Source organism: Sciurus vulgaris, assembly GCF_902686455.1.
Source record: "Sciurus vulgaris genome assembly, chromosome: 6".
Taxonomy (NCBI): domain Eukaryota; kingdom Metazoa; phylum Chordata; class Mammalia; order Rodentia; family Sciuridae; genus Sciurus; species Sciurus vulgaris.
The window spans coordinates 29,850,545-29,867,843 of NC_136466.1; the positions used below are offsets into that span (position 1 = coordinate 29,850,545).

Sequence of the window (17,299 nt, forward strand, 5' to 3'; positions counted from 1 at the left end):
TTATTTTTAATGCTTATCAACTTTTTTCTTTATGGTTACTATTTTTGAGGGCTGTTAAATCTTTGCCTATTTCAAGCAAGGTTATAGAAGAGAGTCTTCTGTGCTTTCTTCCAAAAGCTTTGTTGTTTGATCCTTCTTGTTGGCTGTTTATATAAAGAGCTGATTTTTGTAGTGAGAGATAGGGGTCAAGGTTTATTTTTTAACATGTGAATATCTAATTGATTCAGATCACTAATTGAGAAGGCAGCTCTTCCCCTGCTGTTCTACAGGGATACTTTTGTCATAAATCCAAATAACTATATGTACATATCTGTTTCCAGACTTGTAATCTCATCAATTAATCTGTAGTTCTGTCCTTGTATCACATACCATAATGTCTTGATTACTGCAGACTCATATCTTTTATCTGGTAGTATAAGTCTTAAAGAGTTTCCCTGCCCTTAGGGCTGGGGATTGAACCCAGGGCCATGCACATGCTAGGCAAGCACTCTACCACTGAACTACACCCCCAGCTCCTTAAAGGGCTTTTAAAGTTATTTCTAGTTAATGAGGATTTATCAAAAATTATTAGGTCTGAGATATTTATATGGGCAGCAAACAGTTAATCAAAAATTTAAAATTTGTAGTCATGTTTTAATCTTAATAATGTTTTTAGAGATTCTATGTAATGTACCCAAAATTTTATACAGGCAATCATAGCTAAATATTATTTTATTTTATAAATTAAAAAGTTATTTATTTAGTAATTTCAGCTAGCCAAAATTATTGATTAGTTATTTCAACTAATCACATTTGTTGTCTATATTTCAGATACCTAGATATAACAATATTAGTTTAACAGATATAACAATATTAGTTTAAGTTTTTTTTTTATCTTTTGATTTTCTGTATAATTTTCCCACATGATTGAAAATTTTAACTCTTTCATGGTTATTAGTATATATTGCTATATTGCCTTACTAATGGCCTCCTTCTTTCTATTAAGGTATATATAGTTCTCTTTTTCCTCACTTCATTCTATAGGTTCAAAATGGAACAGATTTGATTCCTTAATCTCTATTCTTAAATAATGTTAGGCAAATTCCTCTGAATATTTTACTAGTGTCTATCTAGTATATAAAAATAAGAGTTAAAATTCTGCTTGTTTATTAAATGGAGAGTTGTGATTATGTGTCTCTATATGTGTGTATGTACATATGTCTCAAAGTAAAAAATTATAGAAAGTGAAAATAGTAAAATTAAAGTGCATCTGCAAGTGTGCATGAATTCCAAATCTATTTCTTTTTCTTTCATTCCATATAAAATCTATGCTGAAAATTAAATATTGAATTTCACTCAGCAAGAACTCCTTAATTTCTCATTTTTTCCTTTTAAAAAACTAACTTCCTTTATCATGGCCTGTGACTTCAAGGTTCTTTATTACAGACATAATAATTTAATCATTTGGGGAACAATTTCTTATTTAAAAGAAATCTTTTAAAAATATTGTGGAAACTGCTTTTCTTTCCAAGTACTGACTCGTTTTTATTTTTTTGTATTATCTCAGTTGCACAAATTTGAATTAATCATAACTTTTAAAAAAATTTTTTTTAAGTTGTTGATGGACACAACACCTTTTTTTATTTTTATGTGGTGCTGAGGTAAGTGCTCTACCACTGAGCTGCAACCCCAGCCCCTAATCATAACTATTGATTCATACCATTCTCATCATGGGTCTAGCAGAGCCTTTAACTATGACAGAAAAATACAAAATTAACTCATTGTTCCACACTTGCTTTCTCTTCGATTATTGATATATCTAACATGGATATTAGTCAAATGGTTTTGGAATTGACCTTTATCAATCATACATTCTAGGGGCTGGGGTTGTGGCTCAGTGGTAGAGTGCTGGCCTAGCATGTGTGAGGCGCTAGTTTCGATTCTCAGCACCACATATAAATGAATGAATAAAATAAAGGTCTATCAACATCTAAAAAATATTTTTTTAAAAATCATACATTCTATAGACAGCTACCAATTTATGAATAAAAATGGCATCAAGAAAACTCAGGACTTTATGTAACTATTTATTAACAGTATATAGTTTTTGAATAGCATCATCCATACTTTTTAACTTCCTCTGTGGCATATATGTTAGACAAACAAAATGGGAATGTGCTTCTAAAATTGGTATGATACGTTGTTTTAGAATGCACTAGAAACCAGGCCCAGTGGCCCATGCCTGTAATCCCAGTGACTCAGGAGGCCGAGGCAGAAGGAAAGCAAGTTCAAAGCCAGACTCAGCAACTGAGCTAGGCCTTAAGCAACTTAGTAAGACATTGTCTCAAAATAAAAAAATGAATAAAATGGGCTGGGGAAGTGGCTCAGTGGTAGAGTGCTCCTGGGATAAATACCCAGTACTAAAAAAAAAAAAAAAAAAAGCACTAGAAATCTGTTTTTCCCATGTGTTTTTAAACTTCTGCCTTTTCATTTATTTACATTTGTCATTGTCTACAACTGTCTTAGGGTTTGTATTTAAAGACAAGTTAATGTGATTCAATAAACACGTATTGAATCCTCTTTGTGCTAGGCACTAGAATTTGTGTAGAATGCACTGAAATGTTCCCTGAGTCCTATCAGGGGCATAAGAGAGGCAGAGGTTATTGTTGAGGCACATAACAGAGCCCCAAATGCAATGACTCAAGGATAGATTCTTGGAAGTAAACATTTAGTGTTCTGAAGTTCTCTAATTTCAACTTATCATTTATATTTATGCTCCAGATATATTTAGCAACATTTCTATAACTTCAGAGTTAAATATTTTAATATCTTATAAATTATTGATATCCAGAGTATCTCTCTGATTGCATACTCTTATAAACTATGCTACTCATAATAGACTTTTTAAAAACTCTTGCCCCAAATTTTGATTTTGGTCTATAATTGAGCTAAAAGCTTTTTATTTCAAAAGAAATACTTTGTAAATTATACATATAATATGACCAGAGTAGATAAGGCTTTCAGGGTCCTAAAGTACAGGAAATAAACCTTGATCTCAGTGCAGTTCCTTATCAAAGATCAAGTAGTTTCAATAGATTCATGTTGCTGTAGTATTTGGTATCTAATATAAAAAGCAAAATCAGAGATTTTACAATCAAATAAAATAAAATTATAGAAAAATAGTATATACTGTGTAAATACTCCTGTGGTGTGTTTGACCTAATTAAAGTCTTAGCAGTTAATGAATACAGAAAAATTTAATTGTAGAATATCCTTATCACACAATAAGGTGAACTGGGTGAAGGGATAGAGTAGTAGGTAGTTGAGAGGCTTTCTAGTTATTTACCATTCTCTGAACGTCTTAACTTTGTTTCAGGAATTCTCATTTGCATGAGTTCTAGATCCCCACAGTAGAATAAAGAAAATTCAGTTCCTCAGTTTCCTTTGCATTTCTGACACAACATTTGATACAGATAGTACACACTTACCCACTTTCAGAAATGAACTTGAGGGTTGGAGTTGTGGCTTAGTGGTAGAGCACTTGCCCAGCATATGTTAGGCACTGGGTTTAATCCTCAGCACCACATAAAATTTAAAAAAAAAAAAAAAATTGAAGTCGAGGGGCTGGCAGTACAGTTCAGAGATAGAAGGCTTGCCTCATATGCATGAGGCCCTTGGTTCAGTCCCCAAGACTGCCAAACAAAAGAAATGGACAGAAGCTTGGCACAGAATCTATTTTACTGGCAGGATTAGCATCAATGGTTGCAGGATATGGTCCTCACTGGAAAGTGGCATGGGTTTGGTGGCAGGGGAGATGTAGGAAAGTTGTTTCTGGCATCTGAAGTAGCACATTGTGTTTCATGAGGATAAAAATTGTGGCAGTTTCTTCTAGTGCTCCATGGGAGTAGCACTTGTACCATTAGGCCAGTTCTGGGGTGTGGTTTTGCTCTTATTCTGAAAACTTAGTCTCAAGCCTGTCAGGTTCTTTAGCCTCACAGCAATTCCATGAATAGTTGAAAAACCTATTTATTGATAATGATTTTTTTTTCTGCTTAATCATCCCTAGTCCTCTTTTGTGTAAGACCAATACAAGTTTTCTCAAGAAGTGAGGTACTGAAAATTACACAACCTAAAATGTGAAATTAGGTGAATGGGAAGTAAAGGTAGAAGGGAATATGATTTTCATGGACCTGACCACTATTGGCTTCAAGCTTGTGACCCAAATAGTGGTAAAACATAAGATCAGTGCCTCTTTCTATTTCTTAGGATACAGATCAAGTACTACCTGTGGCTACAGCTAAGAAAAATTGCCAGAATGTCAGTGCATGCTGGCTAGTTCTTCCTGCTTTTGACAAGGTACTGAAAAAGAAAAGAAGCCCAGATTTATTAGTACATCTGCAAAGCAAGATGAATTGAACTATTACTTAGTTAAGAGGTATTCTTTGCAGCCTGAAACCTAATTAATTGAGAGTCCTGTAATTCAGTCTTGCAGAGTTGAAAATACCAATTGATCCCATCCTCTAAAACTAAAACGAATACAAGCAAGAGGCTTCTCAACTATAATGTGAAATAAAATCAGTGTCCCTGAGACTTTCTCATTCTGCCAGACAGAGATTGGGAGTGTGATGCATTTTCTCACTGGAGCTTATTGTTTTTCATTGCTCTAAGAAGTAAGGGTTAAGGTAAGGGTTAGAGGGTTAGGCAGAACACAGAACCATTACTAAAGAATGACTTTTTTTTTTTTTTTTTTTTTGGTACTTGGGATTGAGCTGCTTAGGGGTGCTTAACCACTGGGCTATATCCCCAATCCCTTTTTAATATTTTATTAGAGACAGGATCTCGCTGAGCTGCTTAGGGCCTCAATAAGTTGCTGAGGCTGACTTTGAACTCATGATTCTCCTGCCTCAACCTCCTGAGCTGCTGGGATTACAGATATGCAAAAATGTCAATCTTCACACTTAAAAACTATCAAGATATTTGTCTGTGGTTGCTTGCACATGGAAATAACCAGAAACAGATCTGAAGCTTAGAAAGTGTTGGGGTGGATTGTGTTGCCAAGAAACTCCAGGCTGGGGTTAGTTTTCTTCAACTCCTAAGGTCGTCCTGGGCCCCTGAACTCATATTAACAGAAAGTAGACTGTGTGAGCTTTCAGAGCCCAAAAGAAGAGCATCTTTTCCAATATCTTCCCTCTGGGAGAGTGGCCCAGAGGACAGAATCAGAAGCTTTGAAGTCCCAGAGAGGGTCTTTGAATCTCCCAGAAAATAGAATTAAGTACTGCCAGATTGGCTGACTATGGAAATTATTCCTTCGCCCAATCAAGGTGTCCTTGCTCTTCTTGTCCTTCAAAATTTAGGATTTTCTGCAAATCACTGACTGCCATATATATCTTCCTTTCTTTTTTAAACCTCACTTATTTTTTTTAAAATTTTTTATAGTTGTACATGGACATTTATTTATTTATTTTTATTTTTATTTATTTATTTTTTTTGCGGTGCTAAGGATTGAATCCAGTGCCTCACACATGCTAGGCAAGCGCTTTGCCACTGAGCTACAGCCCTAGCCCCCTGCCATGTATTTCTAATTCCATGTTTCAGTCTTCACTTATTTTTATTTTTTGTTTTTGCAGAGCTTGGGATTGAATTCAGGGCCTCTTACATGCTAGGCGAGTGCTGTACTACTGAGCTGCATCCCCAGCTCTAACTCTTTAGTTTTCACTGAAGTCTCATTAGAGTAGGTATTCACCATGTGAGCAACATCTTGACCTAATGGAAAGGCTGGTGCATCAACCAGAGATCCTTGGTTTGAATCTGGATGAGATCTTAGGGAACAGGTCGTAAATGGAAGTATTCTGTAAGTGGGAAGAAAGGCATACATGTATGCTGTGTAGCCAAAGGGGTGCACCAAGCAAAATGTGTAGTTAATTCCTAAACCATGTGACATCTTTCTGGCCTTTGTAAGGAACTAAGTATTACTTCCAAGAGAGCTGTTATTTTTCCATTAAAAAGGAATGGGCTGCTGGGCTGGGGAGATAGCTCAGTTGGTAGAGTGCTCGTCTCACAAGTACTGAGGCCCTGAGTTCAATTCCCAGCACCGCAAAAAAAAAGAAAAAAAAAGGAATGGGCTGAATTGGCACCCTGCTTTTTCCCTTTCCTTTTCTCTTTTCTTCCTGCGTGGAGTGCAGATGTGGTATGATAGCAGCGATGAAGGCAGAAGCACACATGAAGGGTTGCAGAACAGAAAGAAAAAAAGAGACTGGGTTCCTAGTGGCAATAGGACTTGCACTCGTCCAGGACTGCCTTACTCTGTATTTCTTGATAATGTGAGAAATTTAGTTGGGTACAATGGTGCATACCTATAATCCCAGTATGAAGCAAGAGGATAACAAAGAGAAAGTCAGCCTCTGCAATTTAGCAAGACCCTGTCTCAAAATTTAAAAATTTGAAAAACGAAAATTGCTGGGGCTGGATAAGGTGGCTCATGCCTATAATCCCAGAAGCTTGGGAGACTGAGACAGGAGGATCTCAAGTTCAAAGCCTTCCTCGGCAACAGCAAGGTGCTAAGCAACTCAGTGAGAGACCCTGTCTCTAAGTAAAGTACAAAAAGGTCTGGGGATGTGGCTCAGTGGTTGAGTGCCCCTGAGTTTAATCCCTGGTACCCCACCCCCCCAAAAAAGAAAAGGACTGGAGATGCATACCCTCCCCCACTAAAAAAAAAAAAAAAAAGTCCCTTATTTATTGAGTGTTGGACTTTTGGTCAGAGCTAAGCATAATTCTAAGATAATACAGGTAGGTTTAGCCATTTATTCTTCTATTCTCACATAAAAATATTGTACTACTTTTGCAAAGCATCCCATCATATGTTAATTTGTTGTTAGTGTATCTTTTCTATTAGATTTTGAACTCCTTGTGAACTAGAGACTATTTTATATTCACTTTAGTATCTTCATTTCTTGATGCAATCTCTAGCATAAAATAGGCATATGTGTGTTTGATAAGTGAAACAAATTATTACATTGTAAATAAATTAAAACCTTAACTATAATTTGCTCTTTGTGAAACCCCCAATGATCTGATTAAAAAGTGAGATATAGGCCTGGGGTTGTGTCTCAGTGGTCGAGTGCTTTGCCTAGCACATGTGAGGCTCTGGGTTCAATCCTCAGCACCATAAAAATAAATAAATAAATAAAGGTATTGTGTCCATCTAAAACTAAAAAAATACTTTTTAAAAAAGTGAGATATAGGACTGGGGAGATAGCTCAGTTGGTAGAGTGCTTGCCTCCAATGCACAAGGCCCTGGGTTCAATCCCCAGCACCACCAAAAAACAAAAACAAAAAAAGGTGAGATATAAACAATGGTTAAATAATACATACCTCTTTAACTAGTTTTCATTTCAGTAAGCCAGATTTACCATCTGGCTAATAAGAGCATTATCTTTAGCCAAACTAATTCTTTTTTTAATTAAATAAAAATTTCAGTTTTTCTTCTGGAAAAAAAAAGTTTGTTTTACTGATATATTTTTAAAAAATTTTTTTTGTAGTTGTAGATGGACAGAATGCCTTCATTTGTTTATTTTTATGTGGTTCTAAGGATCGAACCCAGTGTCTCGCACATGCTAGGCAAGTGCTCTGCCACTGAGCTACAACCTCAGCCCCTGATGTATTTTTTTAACTCTATTTTGGAAATAATTCTGATTTACAAAGAAAGTGCAAGGAAATTTGAAGGGTATAAGAATTCCCTTTGCCTAGATTCCATCAATACTAACAATTTACCACATTTACTTTGTCATCCATCCCTTATTTTTTATTTCAGACTTTGAGAGTAAGTTACAGACATAATGTCCCTTTACCTTGAAATGAGGTGTGTGTGTGTATGCACTGGGGATCGACCCAGGGCTTTGTGCATGCCAGGCAAACACTATAGCACTGACCTGAACCCCAGCCCCCAAATAAGCATTTTAAAAATCATGATAGCCCTTTTGGGTTTAGATCTGCTGTAGAAAAACTGTAAGGTAAACTTCTTTAAAATATTTCAATGTGTATTTCCTAAATTCACAAGGATCTTCTCAATGTAACCACAGTATAATTATCAAAACCAGGGTTTATTTTTTTTCTATCAAAAAACCCAAGTTATTAACATTGATGCAACATTGTCACTCAAATTTTTTCATTTGTCTTTAACAATGCCCTTTTTGTTTTATTTTATCAATTTTTTTTTTGTGATGCTGGGATCAATATGCCCAGGGCCATAAGCATGCTAGGCCAGCACTCTACCTCTGAGCCACATCCCTATCCCACAAAGCCCTTTTTAGCAGAAGGGAAAATTTTTTTCCCTGTGGTCCAGGATCCAGTTGAGGATCATATATTGCATTTAGTCATCATGTCACTTTAGTCTTCCTTCATCTGGAGCAATTCCTCAGTATTTTGTTTTTCACAACCACAATGTTTTGAAGAGTACTGGCCAGTTGTTTCATAGAACGTTATGTGAACATTTTTTTACCATGACAGCTCATCTGGGTTCAGCTCTTCTGGAGGAAAAAAAGAAAGGGGGTCGGGGGAAGAAATCATGTATCTCTTCAAAATTTTTTGTCTTAAGAACCTATCTTGACTCTAGTAAGATGCAGTTTTTTGTTGTTTAGCGATGTTTCTCAATGGGGATATTTTTGACATGACAGTTCACTGTGCCAGACTGTCCCACGTATTGCAGATTTAGCATCCCTGGCTCCTGCCCAATAAATTCCAATAGCATCCATCAGTCGGTATGAAGCTCAACACTTCCTCAGTTAAGAACCATTGTTTTAAAGGCTGGAGTGTAGCTCAGTGGTAGAGCACATGCTTAGCATGTGTAAGACCCTGGTTCAATCCCCAGAACCAGGGAATAAAAAGAAAACATTACTCTATAAATTTGGAATCTCTAAACTAAGAAAATGATTTTGCTTTTTCTATAGCAGGTCATACAATTGGTAATTAGATAGCCAATGTGTTTTAGCTGAATTCTGCTCATTTATTTAGTTTTCTTTTAATCTTCTCCTCCTCCTTTTTTTTTTTTTTTTTTTTTTTGATACCAGGTAGATACTTAACCATTGAGCATATCCCTAGCCCTATTTATTTTTTATTTTGAAACAGAGTCTTAATAAGTTGCTTAGGGCTTCACTAAATTGCTGAGGTTGGTCTTGAACTTGTGATCCTCCTGCCTCAGCCTCTTGAGTAGCTGGATTACAGGCATATATACTGCCATGCCCAGCTGATTAAATTGATTCTGTACATATTTATTTTCTAGTACTGTGGATTAAACCCAGGGTTCTCTACCACTGAGCTGCATCTCCAATTCTTTTCTTTTTCTTTTCTTTCTTTTTTTTTTTTTTTTTAGTTGTAGATGGACACAATGCCTTTATTTTGTTTATTCATTTACATGTAGTGCTGAAGATCAAACCCAGTGCCTCACACATGCTGGGCAAGTGCTCTACCACTGAGCCACAGCCCCAGCCCCTCCAATTCTTTTTATTTTTTATTTTGAGGCAGGATCTCAATAAGTTGTTCAAGCTGTCCTCACACTTGTGATCCTCCTACCAAACCTGTGATCCTTTCTGAATAGCTGGGTTTACAGGCATGTGCCACCCCACCTGACTTCCTATATGTTTTTATATAATCTGAAATGAGAAGTATATTAAATATCTCCAGTTAGAATAAAAAAATTCCACCTTAAATGTCAACTGAAATAAAATATCCCTGGAAGATTTGTTTATTTGTTTATTTATTGGTATGGGGGATCTAATCCAAGGGGGCTTAACCGCTGAGTCACATCCCTAACCCTTTTTTATATTTTATGTTGAAATAGGGTCTCACTAAGTTGCTTAGGGCCTTGCTAAGTTTCTGAGGCTGGCTTTGAACTCGAGATCCTCCTGCTTCAGCCTCCTGAGCTGCTAGGATTACAAGCTTGTACCACCACGCCCGGCCCCTGTAAGATTTATCTTAAAACTTAAGTATTTTATAAATTTTAGGGGGAAATGACTATACTTACATTTAATTCTAATATAATGATTAGATAATTGTAATTCTAATTTTAAACATTTTAATTATTCTCTGTTTTTCTTTTAGAATTGGTTCCTAGGAAAGATCTTCTTCTAGAAAATGTACCATATTGTGATGCACCAACTCAGAAGCAGTGAATTTTCTAGGATAAAATAAGACTTTGTGCATTTTAACTATAAGATGTGTAACTGGCAAAAGTCCTAGAAGTATTTTTCTCTGAACTGGCATATTGAAAATGAATGAATTTAAGAGTATTATCATAATTTAACTTTACATTAAAAGGACATTGCTAAGAACTACAGAAAATAGTTTTGTTTCTGTTTTATGTGATGCTGGGGATTATACCCATGGCCTTGTACATGCTGGATAATTGCTCTGCCACTGAGCTATATCCTCAGCCCTATAGTTAAGTATTTTTAAAGGACATTAGAGAAAACAATTTATTTTCATTGAATATCAAACTTTATAAAGTAAAGCTTAGGGAAATATATCATATTCACTTCTCTTACACCTTATAAGAATTCTGCTCTTACTAAAGTTATTTGAGAATACCATACTTTGACAAGTTGTAAGTTTTCCTCCCATGGGAAATGCAATTATTAAATGTAAATTATTAAACTAAATTGATGTTTAGTCCTGAAATAATTAAATTGGTCAAAAAGTCACAGTGTATTCTAGCTGTCCACAGAAGGTAGTCTTTGCTTCCTGAACACTGGAATTATTTCTGTAGCTAATAAATAATTACATAGTTTCTTTTTAGACATAGAGAGGTTCTCTGTGTCCTTATAAAGACATTTTTAATCAGTCTTCTGAAGACAGATAAGTAAAATGTCAAAATCACCTAGGGTCACTATGGAATAAAGAAACCCTAATTGTTTTAAGGAAATGGTAGCCCACGATCAAACTGTATATGGCCTCGGTAGAATTAGCTGTATTTAAACCATAGTTAGACTTTACTGTGAAAATATAACAGATGGCTGCATTCACTTTGTTTTAGTCAATAAAATTCAAATGCTTTTCTTCGTCCACATGTCCTGTCCTTGGGATGAGATTGAAGAATCACAAAAGCCTTGGCATTCTACCATCTCATGCTAGGAGCTATAAAATTGCATTTAACATTCTTCTTGTTTCTCATTTATCTGTGTATCTTTATCATAATAGTGTATTCTCTCCAATTGTCTTCCATTTGATGATACAGGGTTTAAATTTTTACAAGATTCTCAATGCAGGCTTCATTTGTTGACAAAACATTGGTATAGCTATACAGGATATAAAATGTCAAATTGGAAAATAAGTTAAACTTTAGAAAATCAAAAAAATATCAAAACTATTTAGACATAGTATATTCAACATTAAACCAGAGACTACTCTTTATATGTCCTAATACTTTTTTTGGTGCCAGGGATTGAACCCAAGGACACTTAATCACTGAGCCACATCCCCAGCTCTTTTTATATTTTATTTAGAGACAGAGTCTTGCTAAGTTGCTTAGGACCTCACTAAGTTGTTAAGGCTGGCTTTGAGCTCTCAATCCTCCTGCCTCAGCCTCCCAAGCCATTGGGATACCAGTGCACACCACCACACCCAGTGCTTCCTAATACTTTTGAGGAGATCAATTAGTAATCTGTGAAATGAATTATACATGGCAAAAGATTCACTACATAATTTTTTATTTTCTATGTTTTAACTTTTGCTATGTATATAGAATTATATATATTATATATAATATACTCTATAATTTTTTAGTATCATTAAACCTGTTTGGAAGCTCAATACTTAATTTAAGAAATTGAATTCTTTAATTTCATTCTTTACTCATCTTCATGTAAATATGTCATCAGACTTTTTATAAACTAGTCATCAATAGTAGTAGAGATTGATAATCATTTTTATTTTGTTAAAACTTGTTTTTAGAGTTTTTTTTTTAAATAACAGAAATACACAGAAGATAGATAGAATATTGTACTTCCATGCCTTAAGATTATAAAGTTCCTGTGAAGTGTATCAACATATCAACATTAGGCTTGACTCACAAAATTTTGAAAGATTCAACGCCTTTTCCTTAGATAATATATGCATATTTCTGATAAATGTTAATGAGTTGTTTAATAATTTCATTAAATTACGAAGTAATTTGTGAGTTATTGGTCTGTTGTAAAATAAAGGGCAAGAGTCAGGATTCTAGAGGGTATAAACTACTGTATCTATGTAGTGTTTATTTTGTAAACAGTTTGTAAAAACTTTGAGAATGATTATCTAGGCACCTAACTTCTCTTTTATACAGTGCCAACATTTAACTAGATCTTTTTTATTTAGTTTTTTTGTTGTTGTTTTTAAACTTTCTCATGTTCCCACTGGAGTGGCCCAAATCTAATTTTCCACTTTGACTATTGAAATCTAGTGATAGTGGGTTGTATACATTCTAATTGGAGATATCTAGGCTCAGAGGCCCAGTAGGACTTTGTAAAATAATCTTTTGGTAGAAGTTAGAAAAGGTGAATGGCAGGAGAACCGGATTTGAAGGTAGGGAGAATATGACAGGTTGTTTGCATAATATCTAATTTAGAACATTAATATTAAGAGTTGAATCAAACTTCACTTAAGTTGGTTCTCATTTTGTGTGTAGGTGGATCTTTCAGTATCATTACAGTATCTGGAAAGCACATAATAGTAAGAATAGATGGAATTTCTATATTCATTGACAAGGCAAGTAAGTTTTAAGGCAAATAATTTAAATATAAATGCAAACAAATGGCAATTTCAGTTCTTAAGCAGAGGTTTCTAAAGCAAAAGTAGATAAATTAAAATTAATATAGCTTTACTATTTATCAGCTGTAGCCAGAAATAAAATGGAAAAGATCCTGTTTAAAATAGCAAACAAAACTATACTTAGGAATAGACTTTAAAAAAAAAAAAAAACTTTAACACTTAAAAATGAGACATACTATGTTCCTTGTTGGGACAAATGAGAATTGTAATGACAGGTCTTTAAAATTTAATCCTTTGAAATTCCAACAGATTGACATGTATGTCTGCATAAAAATGTAAAACTTGTGTGTTTCATGGAAGCCACTACAGACTGTAGAGAAAATTATAAGCTTCCTCTGTGATGATAAAAGTAGTTAAGATAAGAGGTGCCCCTGTTAATCCATTAGCATAATGTAACTCAGTGCGAAAAAGGAAAATTATATAAATAAATAGAAAACAAAAAATACTGTCTTGCCAGACATGATGGCACACACCTGTAATACCAGCAGTGCTGCAGGCTGAGGCAGGGGGGTTACAAGGTCTAAGCCAGCCTTAGCAACTTAGTGAGGCCCTCAGCAACTCTGTCTCAAAATAAAACAAAAAGGAGTGGGAATATGACTCAGTGGTTAAGCATTCCCTGGGGTTCAATCCCTGGTACAAAAAATAAATTAAAATAAAAAAATATATAGAATCTAACAAATGTAAATTAAAATGAAACACTTTCAAATTAATACAACTTAAGAAATGTATGCTCAATATTTGTAGCATGAAATATGTGCAGAAAATGGGCACTATCATTCTTCAAAGGCATGTAAATTATAGGGCCTTTATGAAAGGGTAGTTGACATCAAAATTTAAAATGTGTATGTTCAATTCATCAAAAACTTAAAAGAATACTCATGTACACTCATATGGAAGTTTCTGTATTAAAACACAATAAGTGGTATTGTGGTTTTAAAATGCAAATGAGTAGAGTTATGTTTTATGTATTCTGCATCCTTTTATTATATATTGTTTCAGAAACATATATATTGTACCATGAACAGTTGCCTTTCACTTTTATATTTTATTCCATTGTAAGAATAAACTATCCATATCTCTGTTGATGAATAATATTGTTTCCAGTTTTTTCATATTGCAAACCAATTTTTTTTTTTTTTTTTTTTTGCGGTGCTGGGAATTGAACCCAGGGCCTTGTGCTTGTGAGGCAGGCACTCTACCAACTGAGCCATATCCCCAGCCCCCAATTTTTAAAAAAGCACACAAATTCTTTTTTTTTTTTTAATTCTTTTTAGTTGTCAATGGATCTTTTATTTTATTTATTTATATGTGGTGCTGAGTATCAAACCCAGGGTCTCACACATGCCAGGCAAGTGCTCTACCACTGAGCCACAATTCCAGCCCCAGCACACAAATTCTTATACCCATGCAAAAGTTTATCTGGATATATACCAAGAAACTGAACTGTTTTGTTATAGGATATGTGCATATTCAACTTTTCTAGAAATTTTTAAATTTTTTTTTAAAGTCATCGTGCCAGTTTACTCAACAATGAGAGGTCCCATTTCTCTACATCATCACTGTAATTGTTAGGTCTTTTCTTGGTTTTATCAAACTGATGGATATGAAATGGTGTATTAATCTTCATTTACTGATTACTAGTAAGAAATAAATATATATGCATATATATATATATATTGTTCTTACCAATGTGAACTGGCATTATCCAATCTATGGAAGATTGGAATAGATAAAAGAGTGTTGGAAGAATGAATTTGTTCTCTGCTTGAGCAAAGACATCCATCTTCTGACATTGCTGCTCCTGGTTCTCAGGCTATTAGACTTAGGCCAGAACTAACCACCATCAGCCCCTTTATTCTAAGGCCTTTGGAATCAGACCTGTTACATGACCATCTTTCCTGTTCTCCAACTTGCAGACGACAGATTGTAGGACCTCTTGGCCTCTGTAACTACATGAACCAATTCCTGTGCTGAATCTCCTCATGTCTATAGATGTAGATAAGTAAATATAGGTGTATGTCCTATTCTGTTTCTCTAGCAAACCCTTAATATAATGTTGAAGAGTAGATTTGTGAAGAATGATCAGGAGTTGAGTTTGGGACATGCATTGAGATGGCTATTAGACTTCCAAGTGCAAATGTTAAAAGGACATTAGACAAAATATTTGAAGTTCAGTAACTGATCTAGAGATAGAAATTTGGAGTCATTAGCATAGATAAAGTACTTAAAATCATAACATTGGAAGGTATCACAAAGAAACTGATTATAGAGAAGAAAGAAGAGGGATTAGGTCTTGGGACACTTGTGTGTTAACAGGTTAAGGAGTTAAGGAGCAACAACATGAGAGGTTTCCAGTAAGGTAGGATGAAACAAGGAAAATACAGAGAAAATATCAACAAATTATGGCCTATAAGGGCTAAATCTGACTTGTTGCCTTTTTTGTATATAAAATTTTATTGGGACACATGCTTCTTCATTTACATACCATCTACTACTGCTGTTACACTATAACAGCAGAGTTGAGTAACTGCAGCAGGGACCACACAGTCCACAAAGTCTGAAGTTGCTGTTTGGTTGTCCTATACATAAAAAAAAAAGGTTGCTGATCCCTGGTATAGAGCACTGGAAACCCAGTGTTATTGAAAAAGAGGTAACCTTTGTCAAATGCTGGTGATGGGTCAAGGATGATATGGGCTGAGAATTGCCAGTTGGATTTAACAACATGGAAGTGACTTTGATTACTCTTTGGCAAGAGTTTCAGTAAGATAATTGGAGAAACATTGTATGCCCACATTCTCTCCACACTGATCTCTAAATTCATTGTAATTGCAAATAAAATTTCAACAGGTTTTTTTTGGGGGAGAGGGGGAACTGGTCTAAAACTTACTCAAAATTTTATGGGGAATAATGAAGACCCATAGATAGTTAAATCAGTCATGACAAAGGAGAGTAAAATTGTATACTCACAACCAAAACTAAGAACTTTGCTTTAGAATCTCATGCCATACACAAAAAATTAACTAAAAATTGACTTAAATGCATAACCTAAGACTATAGGGCTGGAGATGTAGCTCAGTAGTACAGCACTTGCTGAGGACCTTGGTTCCTTAAAAATCTTACTAACCACCTCCAGTGACTCTTTGACTCTTTGCATTCCTATATGTTCTTTGCCTGTGCCCTTGGCACAGTATCCTATAGCCCTGAAGTTACCATAACCATTCCTTGATCTGTGATATACAGAGATGTATAACTTTGTAGGATATGTGATTTGAGTGTTATAGATATTAGAAATTACGATTAGAAAAGAAAAAAAGAAATTTTGATTGCCCAGCTTCTGACTATAGGTCACCCACAGGTATTTGGTGAATTGCAACTTAGTGAGGCTTTTGAATTTATTGAATAACAATAAATTGGAAAGACACAAAGTGTTTGGTCTATGTTAATGGCATAGTTCACTCACAGCACTTGCCTATCTATTTTCCTCTTCTAGATAATTACCTAAGGAAAATGAAAACGTCCATCCTGGCAAAGCAGATCAGTGATTGCCAAAGGATATGGGCATGGAAACGAGTGGGAGGGAGGAATTAAAATATGGGCATGGGGGCTGGGGAGATGGCTCAGTTGGTAGAGTGCTTGCCTTGCATGCACAAGGCCCTGGTTTAATCCCCAGCACCAAAAAAATAAATAAATAAATAAATAAATGGGCATGATGAAATTTGGAGAGGTGATGAAGGCATATATATATAATATATATATATATATATATTTTTTTTTTTTTTTTTTTTTTTTTTTTTTTTTTTTTTGGTACTAGGGATTGAACTCAGGGCACTCAACCACTAGGCCACATCCCCAGCCCTATTTTGTGTTTTTTTATTTAGATACAGGGTCTCACTTAGTATCTTGCTTTTTGCCGAGGCTGACTCTGAACTCATAATCCTCTTGCCTCAGCCTCCCAAGCCACTGGGATTACAGGCATGCACCATCATGCATGGCTCTTCTAATATATTTGTTAATCGGTTTACTGATTTTACAATGTTTACATTTAAACATTGCCCTTCCAGCAGGACATGGTGATGCATGTCTGAGATCCCAGAGACTTGGGAGGCTGGGGCAGGAGAATTGCAAGTTTGAGGCCAGGCTAAGTTAACTTAGCAAGACCCTGTCTCAAAACATAAAAAAGCAGCCACTTGAGAGGTTGAGGCAGGAGGATCGCAAGTTCAAAGCCAGCCTCAGCAATGGAGTGAGGCCCTAAGCAACTTAGTGAGATCCTAATTTTTTTTGGTACCATTAAACAAACAAACAGACAAACAAAAAACATGAAAAGGGCTGGGGATGTAACTTAGTGGTAAAGCATCCTTGGGTTCAATCCCCAGTACCAAATAAATAAACACTACCCCTCCATTGGCCATTAACTTTTTACTTTACACAAAATACCTACTGATAATAATATATTTAGCATAAAGACAAAGTAAGAAGTGATTTTCATTTTTTTCTCATTCTAAAATTATCAATTCTGGAGGAA

At 35.1% G+C, this 17,299-nt stretch overlaps 1 protein-coding gene across 10 annotated transcripts in view; it reads left to right on the plus strand.

Moving 5' to 3' along the window:
* The window catches only part of LYRM7 (LYR motif containing 7), a 149,806-nt gene that overhangs the window by 20,252 nt on the left and 112,255 nt on the right, over window positions 1–17,299 (plus strand). For 2 of the 10 annotated variants that reach the window (XM_079144301.1, XM_079144302.1), the window contains one exon: window positions 10,075–11,929. The exons of 6 other annotated variants lie outside the window; for them this stretch is intronic. In XM_079144301.1, the coding sequence (XP_079000427.1) occupies window positions 10,075–10,145 (71 nt within the window). In that variant the 3' untranslated portion in view covers window positions 10,146–11,929. Of the gene's footprint in view, window positions 1–4,245; window positions 5,988–10,074; window positions 11,930–17,299 lie in introns of those variants that run through there. 2 more of the 10 variants (XM_079144306.1, XM_079144304.1) reach the window with 2 other exon arrangements.